General features: G+C 43.2%; 1 protein-coding gene across 2 annotated transcripts in view; it reads left to right on the top strand.

Moving 5' to 3' along the window:
- LOC144784272 (uncharacterized) overlaps positions 1 to 14,398 on the top strand; it is a 491,196-nt gene that overhangs the window by 186,486 nt on the left and 290,312 nt on the right. For both annotated transcript variants that reach the window (XM_078662942.1, XM_078662941.1), the window contains one exon: positions 13,504 to 14,060. In XM_078662942.1, the coding sequence (XP_078519068.1) occupies positions 13,504 to 14,060 (557 nt within the window). The remainder of the gene's footprint in view (positions 1 to 13,503; positions 14,061 to 14,398) is intronic.

The raw sequence follows: 14,398 nt of genomic DNA, 5'->3' as shown, positions 1-14,398 counted from the left end.
GTCTGAAGCGAAGGGGTAAAAGAAGGGTGTCTTGTTATTAATTGCGAAAAAGTAAAAAGTCAAACTTCTATCATCAGAGGCGGATGTTAATGGCAGGTGGGTCACAGCCAAACTAAGTAGAGACAACACGGAATTCTACATGACAAATACCTATGCTCCTAACACCTCTGACCTTAATTTCTGGGAGGGTTTGAGTAAACAAATTGAGTCCATTCCTGACTCGGCCGTACATATATTAGCCGGAGATTTTAATCTACCTATGGATGCTACCCTAGACAGGGACTCACGCTGCCCCTTTCGACCGAATAAATCATACAAGGCTATGCTCAATCTATGTAAACGCTTTAATTTGGTTGACGCTTGGAGATTACAAAACCCCACGGAAAAAGATTATACATTTTACTCCGCACCACATGACTCTTACTCTCGAATAGATTACATTTCTATAACACAGAATGGGGTGGCAAGGATAGATGACACATCCATACAACCGAGGGTTATATCCGACCATTCATGTATCTCCTTATCCATCACTAACGTGAAGTCCTCGCCTCGTCAAACGTCGTGGCGTTTGTACGTTGAAATATTGGACAAGGAACAGCATAGATCCGCCATTGAGTCCGCTATATGCTTGTACCTACAACACAACAAGAGAGGAGACACTACTGACCTTGTAAGGTGGGAAGCCCTCAAGAGTACCCTTAGGGGGGTCTGCATTAAAATTCGATCGGCGATGAATAAAGACCACACCCGTAAACTGGATGACCTGGAAAGTGAAATATTAGCCCTAGAAAGTAAACACCAGAGAGATAGGGGGGACGTGACACTGAACGCACTGGCAAATAAAAAATATGAATACAACAAAATAGTGAGTGAGAGGGCGGGGGTCTGGCTAGATAAGAGAAAGAGGTTCAAACTATGTGACTCAAACAAAGCGGGTAAGAGCCTGGCCTCCTATTTAAAATTTAAGGTGCAGAGGAACACTATTAATGTCATCAAAGATGGGTCAGGAGTTGCTCACTCAGAACCAGATAAGATAGCGGAGGTATTTAAGGACTTCTACGAGACCCTGTATGCCAAAAATAATTCGGTGGAAGAAGATAAGATACAGGATTACTTAAATGAATGCGACCTACCAAAACTCTCCACTGATGACCAGCTGAATCTTAATGCCCCAGTCACGGCGACAGAAATAGAACAAGCAGTTAAATCACTAAAAAGTGGGTAAGCTCCGGGCCCAGATGGGTTTACAGCTAGATTTTATAAATCCTTCCCTTCCTTACTAGTGGAACCTCTATTGAATCTATTTCGAGAAATAAATGAATCGGGTGAAGTTAAGGGCACCCTATCTGAGGCCATAATAGCAGTTCTTCCAAAAGACCGTAAAGATCCCTCTCTCCCCAAAAATTATAGGCCCATCTCCCTTATAAATCTTGACTGCAAGATCTTGGCGATGGTCCTCTCGGCTCGCCTCCAAAAAGTGCTTCCCCAATTAATCCACCCTTCTCAAGCTGGATTCCTGAAGAATAGACTGTCCAGCGACAACACCAGGACACTAGCGCACGTCTTGGAAAAAGCAAAATTACTAGACACACCCACTGCGGCAATAACATTAGATGCCGAAAAGGCTTTCGATAAAGTCGATTGGTCCTTCTTGAAAGCGGTCCTACATAAGTTTAATCTGGGTGAGACATTCACGAAGCTAGTGATGTCCCTTTACTTCTGCCCATCTGCAAAGGTAAGAGCGGGTGGCTCCTTCTCCTCCTCTTTTAATCTACACCAGAGAACAAGACAAGGGTGCCCCCTATCACCTTCTTTGTTTCTACTAGCGATAGAACCATTTCTATGTCATATAAGAAATAATGAAGAGATTGCTGGCATTCCTTTTGACGGCTGTACTGTAAAACTCACTGCGTATGCAGATGATGTACTGATTATGTCTGAAAGAGCTGGAGAGGCCATACCTGCACTCATGGCCACCATTGACGAATATTCCCGCGTTTCAGGGTACAAGTTGAACAAAGATAAAACAGAGGTAAAACATCTAAATAATACAGGCAGTAAAGATATTCTTGGGGAATCTGGCCTATCTTGGCAACCTCACTGCTTTAAATACTTGGGTCTCGACTTTGATAAGGATCTGATTTCCACTCTGAAAATGAATGAAGATATAACCTTGAAAAAGATTTCCACTCTGTTAGATGGATGGTCGCCGAAGTTTATCTCTTGGTGGGGCAGGGCGGAAACACTCAAAATGATGTCTACTCCCCTGGTAAATTACCTGGCCAGCATGCTTCCCATGACATTCTCTGAGGACTTCATCAATAAAGTGGATAAGCTGTTTGGCGGATTCCTGTGGCGGGGCAAGAAAGCCAGGATATCATTGAAAAAGCTACAACTAGCAAAAGACAAGGGAGACCTGGGTCTTCCCTCGTTCAGGAACTACCAGACAGCATTCCTCTGCAAACAGGGAACACAGTGGCTGACATCCCCTCCAGCTTATGTTCCTCTGTGGTTACAGATTGAAAAATCACTCATTGGTCATGCACCTCTACCGGCCCTGCTTATTATGGACCTGTCCCACCTTCCTCACTCTAAATACATACTGTTAAATACCAGACGTGCCCTGTTGAGACTCGACCAGACACATTAAACCAACCGGGTAGTTAAAAAATCCACTCTTATGGCCTTATGGAGAAACCCCTATTTTAAGCACGGTGGTAGGACCCTTTACTGGGACTCCTGGTCCAAGAAAGGCATTAACTTAGTGGGGGACCTCTATGATGGCGAAACACCACTCCTGTTCTCGAGCTTACAGGTAACATATGACCTCACGCCAATGGACTTCTATGAATTTTTGAGACTGAAGGCCATTATATCAGCCCGAGGGCTCACTCCACACGTTCCGTGGCTGATGATCCATATACCACGTCTCCTGTTCGCGGGACACTTTGTCTCTAAAGTTTATAAGATGCTACTCCCATTACCCAAGAAGGCACATAGACGTGTAGAGTCCAAATGGGAAGCTGAACCCAACAATACTGGGATAGAGTTCGACTGGGATGTGATACACAGTACTGCTCTATCTAATAAGGTATCTCCCATCCTTTTTCAGACAAAATATATGCTATTAAATAGAGCGTTCTGGACTCCGGATAGACTTTTTAAATGTCAATTGAGGGATACATCCACGTGTTGGAATTGTCAGTCAGGCACTGGCGACCTCGCCCATATGCTTTTCCACTGCCCTTCTTTGCATACCTACTGGGGGAAAATCTTCGACTGCATTTACCATACGTTCAGACTGAAGCCTGCCAAGGAATTTGTTTACATTATATTGGGAGTTCTTGATCCGAATCTATCAAATACACACGATCGCCAGCTCTTAGACTTGATGTTAACACTTGCCTGTAAGGTGATCTTGTGCAAATGGAACAACACATCAGAAGTGAATTTTAAGATTTGGCAGGAATGGCTTTCATTCCTGAGGGGTGCTGATAATTCGGTCTTGCAATCTGCCACATGGCGCCCTACCAACAAGAAACTCTGGAAGTCACTTGACATGTCCTCCTTCCTTTTTGACCCACCATGATGTAATTATTGTAACTGTTTGTTCTGAATAATGCATGGCTCGATGCCGGATCTTATAGATGGTAGGCTGATTTGTAATGTAACTACACATTGGAGGATTACGTGTTTAAGTCTACTTGCTAAGTTGTACTCACTAAGTAGTCCTGTATGAAGATGGCATTTGCAAGCACTATGTGATTTGATTTCTTTTAGTTCCCTTTCTGTATTGAACTATATTGTATTGTACTCAGATGTTATGATAACTCTGATTTCTGTAATGGAAGATTTTCTGTCTGTTATGTCCTTTTCTTTTCTTATTAATAAAAAAGATTTGAAAAAAAAAAAGTTGACAGGTTTGTCGGGTGGGCTCTGTCTTGAAGGTTTTCCTGAATGGAACAGTAAGTGACAGATAAACTGGGTTATGATCCCCAAAATGAGATTTACTCACTGTACTATCAGGCAAGAAGGGTACAAGATTGCATGAGACAGATATAATCGATCACTGAACAGCAGTTCCTGCCCCTAAAGGTTGGTATATCACAATTATTCTTACCTTCTATTTCCATTCATTTAAACAAATCAGGGCAAGAAATAGCTCCTGACAGTTCTTTGCCTCTCCCATCCCCATCCCCACCCACATCCATAAAAAACAGTCTAGTCAGTGTTTGGCAATTTAGCATTAAAGTCTCTGCCCATACATAAATACAATTGCTGAGCCCTATCAGTTAATCAATCCACAAGAGAAGAAACATAGCAAAAAGCACAGGAGATTTTTGATTAGGTACTTTAAAAAAATCATTATTATAAGAATGTACTAGGTACAATGACATTGCTTCTTTATACTAGGTCATTTGAAAATCTTAGCCTGGAATGTGTAAGGCCTCGTCCCGACCATTGAGCTGCAGATTTATCCAGGTAGTTTAGCCTCCTGAAGCTCGCCCCACACGAGAGGGAACGGCCGCTCTACTGAAATAAAGAAAGCCAACGAGTCCACAGGTTTCACATCCCAGATCTCCTGCATTAGCAAAATGTCAACAGATCTGATAAACAATTGCCAGTCAGGTAATGCTAGCCTGGCGGATACCCCGAAACCGGTCCCAGAATGCTTGTTTCCGTTCCAGAGAGCACCTTGCTTGGCAGTTCGGGCTGAACTGTTCCCATGAGGCACATGGTCAAGACTGATTTGCATATGACTGGGTCTAAAATTAGGTGGCATGGTGAGTAGAAGAACAGTGGATTTAACACAGATCTCTTGACTCTGGGTGAATGTTTGATTCGTTCTGCATTCCGTCGATCATCTGTGTCTCTTTAGCTTATTACCAAGGCCTGCAATACTCCATCTCCTTATTCGGAGAGGGTACGGACTATTTGCCATAAAGCCCGTTTATGCTGGTGTTTTTTCAAAGGGATACTTTTTGCCATGACCAGCATATGCTCCAGTGCAATTTCATGATACATGTCCATAGGATGCTGGTTTTGAATCACTGAACTTGGAGATTGCGGGGCCAATATACACCAGGAATGATTTAATGGAGCTGCCTTTAAGGTTGCACTTGACACGCCTTGTCAGTCAGTCACTCTCGTTCCATTCTGACAAAGGAGCTTATCTGTTAGAGCAAATCAAACCTTAGGGTGGATAGGGCTGGAGAGCAGGTAAAGCGGGACCCTCATCGCCTTGGGGGGGGCTTATAAAAATAACCCAGGGGAAGCATAACAATGTTAGATATTCTAGGTAACCTTGCTGCATTAGTTCTCCATAGCCTTGTCACAGTGCTCGGATGGATAAAGTTGACCACAGTACAGTCTCCAGGCATGTCCTTTGAAAAGGGGCCAAGCCAATCAACTTGCCTAATCATCATAATATCATGCCCTTATGAGATGTTAAAGTTGCTGTTTCTCCCGAGCCAGTAGTGGACAGCTTTGTTACAAGCCTGATCCCATGACTCAGTTTGATCAGAAATCAGGAAGGGGGGGCAACTCCTGCCATTATTAAGACATACGGACAGGTTTCTGGCAGATTTAAGACTGTTGTACACAGCTTACTCTCTTTAACCTGGTCCACCCCCTATGGGAGGGGCATAGCAGCCGAGTTAGCCGAAATAGAAATAGGGCGATAACGAAAATAACAAACATCCATGGCCCCATTTTCTTGATTTTCTTTTTTTTTTTGGCGGTGGTTCATAGTGCTACCTCCTGGTTCTACCTGCAGCGCATTCAAGGTTGAACGGTTGTCTGATTGGCTAAAACCCGACTCCCCCATCGTAGATTTGTGAGGGATAACACAATTAATTGTAGCTCTGGTTCATGCCGAACAGCAGGTGGGTTGGCTCCGGATTTAGTCATATTGGCCAGATGGCCTTCTATCGCTGTCAAACGCTCCTTTATAGGGACCAGTTGGAGCTAATCACTTTGGTCAGCAGGTTGCATATATAGTCATATATAGTCAAACTGAGCATCAGCTAGTGATATTTTATCTTGCTTTTTACAAGCAACCGTTCGTTTAGCTTGGGTTTTTGCATAATGTACATAGTTCCTAATCTTTTTGCGCGTAACCACAGGTTTGGATGATAAAATAAGACTGTTTGGGCTGGGAGAAACAGGGTGGTTATGGGTTGGTCTCCTTGCTACATCATTATCCTTGCTACATCATTATGTGCTGATGGTAGATGTTGAGTGACCATTAATTCTCCATCTAGACTGACCCTGTAGATTCAAGTGTGGAGTTCCTCTGGGCTCTCATCTGTTTCAACCGTGTTGCTCCCTTGCCCCAAGGATAGCCTTTGTTCAGTTAAGGTAATTTCATCACTTACAACCCCTATCTCTCTTTCGAGCATGGTGTTAATGCGTGTCTGTCTGTATGGTTTTAATGGCTCACCTGTCGCTTTGGGTTTGCCCATGTCAGTGATGACAAAGAGTTTGTTTATTAAATGTGGGGGTGGCCCAACCTCGTACAGCCGCGGATGGGCATAGATGGGCCTTCCCTTAGCCCGGGCGCGTCCCAAGCCGCAGGGTTTCCACGTGCATAAATAGAACTGATTGTAGACAGCTGAGGTGCTGGTAAGGGGTTATGGGACAAGTAGTCCCTAGCAGCTGCACTTCGCAGCAGCTCCCTCTAGGCAGTGTTGACAGACCATCCACCAGGTTTGGAGCGTAACTCCACAGCGTATCCCCAGCAGGCAGTGTCGGGCGGTGTCAGAACTTGCAGCAAACAGGCACCCACAACTTCAGTGGCAGCAAATAACCAAGTCAATAGATGGTGTTTCTGTATAAGGGGGAAACGGGAGTATGAGATCCGGCCCTGGTGGATACGTTCTTACAGAAAGTGCACCTCTCAGAGCTAAGTAGTGAAGATGTGGCCCACTTAATGCATCCATCCCAGGTAAAAAGAGTTATAAAAGAGCTCCCTGGTCCAGAGCCCCTGGGGAAGATGGCATCGCAGCACAGTTTTATAAATGTTTTTGCTCTATACTAAAAGCTCCTCTCTCTCCAAATTGTTTAATTCAATCCTGGCTTGAGGTTCCGTCCCACCCTTTTTTAAGAAAGGAGTTTTAGTAAATATTTTAAAGAAAGGGAAAGATGAATTTGCCACATCTTCATGCAGGCTAATAACACTTTTAAATACAGATTATAAGATTTTTACAAAATGTTTAACCAATCATATTAGTGTAGTGATGAAGCCGCTGATTCACCCCGACCAAAGTTGGTTTATTAGGGGTCGCAGTCTGAGAGCTAATACTTACTATTTGCTGAGTTTATCAATCTGGTAACCACTGATCATATTCCCACAGTAGAGTTTTGCTGGACGCAGAGAAGGCTTTTGATCTTGTGAGCTGGGATTTTTTTGTTTAAAATCCTCAAATGTAATTTCCCATCTCAGCTCATACGGTCGATAGCCAGACTGTATGACAATATTTTGGCTCAGATTATAATGAACAACTTAAGCGCGGAACAGTGTTTCCTAGTAGAGGGACTCGCCAGGCCTGTCCCCTATCCCCAAGCTCATTTGCCTTATTTATAGAACCCTTGGCCCAATATATTCATCTACACACCGGCATCCACCCTCCATTTCCAAGCGGTGCAAAAACTAAACTATGTACAGACGACGTTGCCTTGTATCTGCTCCCAGATAGGACGAATATTGAGACAGCTTCGCAAGTGATCCCGCTCTATTAAAAGGCTGGGGGATATAAATTTAATGAATTCAAGACCGAATCACTATTGTTAATACCCCAGTTGAAGTGTTACTACCGGACGTCAGGCGCAATTATAATTCTCATCCCAAAAGATATTTTGGGATGTTCTGACTTGATCCTAGATAGCTATCACTTAAATTTTGCCCTGTTATTACCTAAAATCCATTCTGTCTTCTGAAATCCCTCCCTACGTCTGTGATCAGTCGTGTATCTCATATTATTCCTTTTGATAAACGTTCCCTGCAAGCAGGCTTCTTCCACAAATTGGAGAGTAGCTTTACATCATGTATGTGGGGCACTAAATCTCCTAGAGGCAGCTTAAAAATACTCCCACTTCCCAAGACAGAGGGTGGCTTTGCTCTCTCTTGTCTTAGGACTTATTATTTTGCTTCCATTGCTATACAGCTGTGCCGGTTTTCTGTACAGTAAAAGAACAGTGGTTCTGCCACTCTTAGAATCAAAAATAAAGAACCTTCTATTTATTTTATTTATTTATTTATTGTCATTTATAAAGCGCGACAAATACCCGCAGGCGTCTTGGCGCTAAAAATATTTGCATACCTACGACTCCCTGTGACTTGCAGCATCCGAGTATCTTTCCCGAAGGGCACTATTGGTTGAACAACCAGGTTTTTAAATTCTTGCGGAACTGCAGGAGTGAGGGACTTAGTCTGATGTCCTGCGGCAACGTGTTCCAAAGTTTAGGTGCCGCTATCAGAAAGCGACGATCACCCCAGGACACTGTTTTGGACCGGGGGATCAATAGCTGATTAAGGTTAGAGGACCGAAGCTGCCTAAGGGGATGATATGGCACCAGCTGGTCCGATAAGAATTGGGGACCTTGAGTGTTTAAGGATTTATACACTATGCATAGTGATTTGAATTTAATCCTGTTTTGGATCGTCAGCCAGTGTAATTGTTTTATTGTTCCAGATATGGCCGCGAATTTTGGTATTCCTGAAAGAAGACGTGCTGCTGCGTTTTGTATCGACTGCAGCTTTTTTAAGACCCTGACCTCTCCAAAAGGATGAGAACAATCAACAAATGAAAAATGAATCTTAACTTACACCCAAACCAAAAACTCAAAACTCCTGTATTCTATTTCATGATATGTTTCTTTATATCAGTAGTTTAGAAAGTGTGAACACTTTAGATACATATATATATACGCACACACAGAACGATTCTTCTACAATGACATTAAGATTTGTGGCATTAAGTGAACAAAAACATTATATATTTACATATCACAATACATTACACAAAATACATGAACATATACTACAAAGAAAAATTATATATAGGCCCAGTGTGAAGTTTTGAAAACAAAAATATCAGCCCAGTTGGTAATTAATCATATTATTTCTTTGTTGTTCTGGGTGATGTTAATGTTAATGTTAATGTTAATGTTAAGAATGATTTGTAGAGCGCACTTACACCGATTGGTTTCATGGCGCTGTAAGAAAAGGCATGATTCGTTGCTCGAGAGGACATTAGTTGTAGGCTTGCTTATAGAGCCAGATTTTAAGTGCTCTTCTGAATTTCATGAGGTCCGGACAGGCTCGGATTTCGAGGGGGAGGGAGTTCCAAAGTCGAGGAGCGAGTGTGGCAAATCTGCAGCCTCCTGTGTGCTTCGGTCTGAAGGAGGGGGTGTGGAGAAGTGAGAGGTGGGCTGAGCGTAGGTTGCGAGTAGGAGTGTGCCTGACTATCAGGTTGTCTATAAATTTGGGGCTTAATACTTGGCCATAAAGCGTCAACGTTTCAACCCCTGAATTAATGTGCGATATTGTAATCGTCTGGGTGGGGTCTTCCTCTGGACTGACTAGATGGTCTGTGTGTAGCTTTTGTAGGGCTTCCACCCGGTCATATGTTGTGGCACGGCAATCCTACTTGTGCGCTGGTAGTGACCTGACCCAGATGTCTGTCCTCTGGTCACTTCGAAAAAGATCACTCTTGGAAAAGAATTCCTCCGGCGTCTGGGCTCGGGGTTCCATGGATGAATCGCTTAGAAAACAGGAGGGGACTTCAAGGGGCCTTCTGCCTCCACAAACGACCCTCGTAGTGATAACCAAGGCTAATGAATCGCCTTTGGAAACTTCTTGTTTTTTTTTTTGCACTCCTCCTGAGCGGATGAACGAGAGGCTCTCGTCTACCGTGTCAGTTCTCTCTTGGACTTACTGTACCGGGCTCTCAGTTTTTTTAATTTCTTATATTCTTGGTCACTGTAGTGTAGCTAGTGTGCTGCGAGCCATTAATGAACACAAAATACAGATAAAAATGAGGTATAACACCCTGCTGAATATGAGTGCTGCGATGCAACAACTTTTTTGCAAATTCAAAATACCAAACACGTTATATTGGGGCAATCTCCTTATCTCCGAAGACCATTGTGGTGTCACTGCCTTTCTGTAGGATCGATCTGTGTTTTCCTCTAAGCGCATTTGTCTAAGGGTTATGTGTCACCCCGCCTGTGATCTGTCAATCGGTACTTCAGGCCTAGGTCGCAGGGCCTGCCTGACCACGTATTTCTGATTTAGGGTTGATGGGAAGGTCATTTCGGGTGGATTTGACAACAGCGATGCAAGTTTGTGTTATACTTACATATATCATGGCGTACATTGTCATCGTATTGATCATTAACCCCTTTGCTGCGCTGAACGTTCCGCGCTGGTGCGGAACGTTCTATTGCGCAGGCGGGGCCGCGACGTTCAGCGGAAGTGCGCAGCACTACTGAGGTAGTGCACGCGACATCCGCTGAACGTGCGCCGCACTTAACGGGTTAACAATTGGGCACCGCATGGTACTGCCTTTGGAATTTTCCACAGAAAAATCAAAGCAGTCAAACATGAGACTGGTTCTGATTCAGTTGCACAGAAAAAATATGTAAGATGAGGGTATTTTCCTTTCAAAACCTCAATAAGACAGTTCCATCATGATCCTCAGAAGGATCGCACCATGGATGGCCAGACTGTGGATCAAATGAGCCATTAGCAATCAGAAAAACAAAATCCCCTACAACAGTCCTCCTACCAGAAATAATAGAGTCCCTCCACAACTAAAACATTTTGAAACAGCTGCTTAATGGCATGATGTTTTTATATTTGGGCATTTGCTCTGTAGGGCTGATTAAAGCAACGGGAACATGAACAGGAAAAGTGGAGTACAGCTAACACCAAAAAGATGTAGATGTAATTATCATATAATTTTATAAGAAATATTTGTAATACATAAGAGGTTTTGTTCAACAAAGCTAAAACAAAGTTAAAAAGTTAAGCCCTGCCCTTAATTGCACAAAATAAATATTTCATTAATCATGGCTGAATCCCCATGACAAACAAATCAGTTAAACGTTGCAAACCATCTCCTTAAACGAAATTTAAAATACATTTAAAAACACTTATGAATACCTCATTTACTGATCTGATTCCAGAGTACAAAGTGCAAAAATACTTCATAATGAACTTTGTCATTCAGAAAGTCATTGTGTTTAAATTGTGGTTGTTGTTGCATTGCCAGATGTCAGTATTTGTCTGTGCTGCTTAGTGCTCGATCACAATTACATTCAAAGCCATAAGCAACCTTCCTTTCCTTTGCAAGCTTTATTCGGTTAAAAATGTAAAACCATCAAAGCACAGTACCACATAAAAATTCATCACATTAAGAATCATTTCATACATAAGATAAAGCCAATCAATAATATACAAATGCACATGTTTTATAAAGACTATTTAGATTAACTCAGCCCATCAAAAATTGTCCTTGGAGTTCAAATAAATAGTTAAAAATAATTGCCATCCATTGAGTATACTTTGTAAAAATCCCTGTTAATGTAAAAACAATTTTCATTTTAATAACAATTTTCCTTATTCATAAGGTCACTGTATAACCAAAGGTGGGAAATTCATATGGTAGTAATTACATCTGATCTCTTCGTCTGATTGCCCCGTGATATAACTAGCCATAAGCAACCACTAAGGATATTATTCTGCATCTTGGTCTTCAACATGTAACTCTGTGCTTGTATAAATGGGGACATATGCGCAGTGTATGGTCAGTAGTTTCATGATGTAAACCACTTGGCTCACATTTTCTAGCAGTTCGAGTGATTGTATTCCAAGCCTCTTCAAACTAAAGTATTGGTACATACAGTACATGATGACAGAGGAAATTTTTTTGCACTATCTGTGCAAGATTTGAATTTAAACAACTGTCACCTTAGTCTGTATGTCACTGGTAAGTTACATTCACTCTGACTCAAGTTATTCATAAAATACATTTCCCATCTATCTCCCTTTAACCCCTCCCCTGCTGGTGGCGGAACCACTCCGTCATCAGCTGCGGTCGCGCTGTGCTGATGACGGAGCGGTTCCGTCACGGCCTGCTCGGCACGCCCGCGCGGCGCGGATTCCGCGCCTGCGCTGAGCGTTCCATTGAGCGGGCGGGGCCGTGACGGAACCGCTCTGTCATGAGCACAGCGCCACCGCTGCTGGTGACGGAGCGGTTCCGTCACCAGCATGCGGCCGCCCCGGCCCCTTAGCACTGCGACGGAATAGGGGTTAAAGGTACCTGCATTGGTCCTTTACTAAGGAGACCTAGATTTTCCCTGGATATAAATGATAGTGGGTCTTTGTTGAGCTAAAAATAAAATAAATTCCCTAGAGGTGAGGACTTGGTAGTAGATTTGGGTGTGATCAGCAATTTTAAGAAGCCAGTACTGGCTCTATTATACATCCACACATAGTTCAGAAAAGACTGATCCACCAGGGCCCTATAGACATAAGGCCTTGTGATTTCAACTTTGCTGGATAGAAGTATGAAATTCAGAAAACAGACACATTTTACCCTCAGTAGGTCCATTTCAGATTTTAAATGACAAAGCAATGCTGCAGAGCAATACAACAAAATCGGTTTCACCTCTGTGAGCCTACCCTCTCTCCCTGCCCTCCTCTCCCCCTCCCCCCTCCTCTTCTTCTCCCCTTTATCCTTCTCCATGTGTCTCCTTCCCTGACAACGCCCCCTCTATGCTCACTTTCCATCGGTCCTCATCTCCCAACCCCTGGACACTGGGTCACTGGTCAAACTTGTGCTGTACCATGTGTGCATTATCTGTATTCCCTTGTGTATTCAGGATATTACTGTAAGGTGACAACTGCATTTGTGTATTACTTTTCTAAATGGATAAATAAATGCCCAAAAATATCGGTTTCACATTAGATTTAAAAGCCCCTACTGCTTCACATTTGTAAGAATTTCTTTAACCTTCCCACCATCTCTTAGCCTCTATACCTTATATTTGCTAAATGGGTCTTTCAGTCCAAATTTGAGTCACTGTTTACTCCCATGTTCGGAAATACTTTGACACTTTGTATCTTAGTATTATTGCTATACAACTAGTGTTTTGCTGACTGCCTAGAGGAAACCATTGTTTTATGTTAACTGAAAACACCATAATTAAATAATTTCAGCAGCTTCTACAACAGTTGGAGGGCTGTTGGAGTGGTCTCCAGCTAGATCAAATCATCAGTGTATGACAAACTATAAGTTCTTGTCTTGCTTCACTCACATTTGAAAGACCTTGAACATACAGTGAGAAAAGTGGAAGGGTTGGGCAAAATACGCTCCTGTTCACATTGAATATATAGCATGCTTTTGGTTAATACCCTAGGTAACTGTTTGTTTTGCTTCACATATTGCATTTAATTGTCAATTGTGATAATGTATTTTTGTCTTCGTATTTCAGATGGTGTCTCAAGGAAACCTGAAATATCCGGTGGAACAGACAGCCCGCCTGTACTGCTCATCACTGAGGTGAACCCCGACAACCCAGGAGGGCGGGAGAATGAGGAGTTTGTGGAGTTGTTCCATCCTGGTCGTCGTGGTGCTAGCTTGGATGGCTATTGGGTGGTGCTGTTCAATGGCAAAAATGGCTTAGCCTATGAGGTGGTGAAATTGTTTGGCTACCGGACAAATGCTCAAGGTTACTTTCTGTTGGGCAGCTCAGGTGTCGTGCCCAGGCCTGACATTGTTCTTCCTGCCAACACAATCCAAAATGGAGCAGATGCGGTGGCCCTTTACTTCAGCCGTTCTGGGACTTACCGTAAGGGAATGGCTGTGACAGAGGAAGGTTTGGTGGATGCTGTTGTCTATCAGTCACGAGGCTCAGAGAAGGCTGATCGACTCCTGAGTGTCCTGACACCGGGCCAAGAAGTTCTGCATGAAGATGAAATGTTCAACACTGATGATGAGTCCCTCAGCCGCTGTGACAGCCTTCGTCTCCGAGATCAGAGCAGCTTTCAGGTGCGCAGAAGGAAAGATATGTCTACTGTCTTTTGATATTTTCCCTCATCTATTTCTGCTCTTTTCATCCTTCTCTTCAATTACTTTGTCATCTTTCCTTCTCTAACTGCCATCCCACTTGCTTTTCTTCTTTCTCTATGCATTACTGTCTCCCCTTCCCTCCCTTATAGGTGAGGGTTGGTGGGAGTGTGCAGTGAGGAACCGCCTACTTTTCATCTTTCAGCCACAGAAATGCAACCTGTTGGGATGGAAAAGTCCTCTGCATCGTAACGGACGTGCACGGAGTACCTAACTGTACTGTGTCTGGATCCCTAATGCTGATTGTTTTTTGGTCATAG

Source organism: Lissotriton helveticus, chromosome 10 (assembly GCF_964261635.1).
Source record: "Lissotriton helveticus chromosome 10, aLisHel1.1, whole genome shotgun sequence".
NCBI lineage: Eukaryota > Metazoa > Chordata > Amphibia > Caudata > Salamandridae > Lissotriton > Lissotriton helveticus.
Note: the sequence above shows the minus strand (reverse complement) of the source record. Positions and strands in the feature narration are given on the sequence as shown.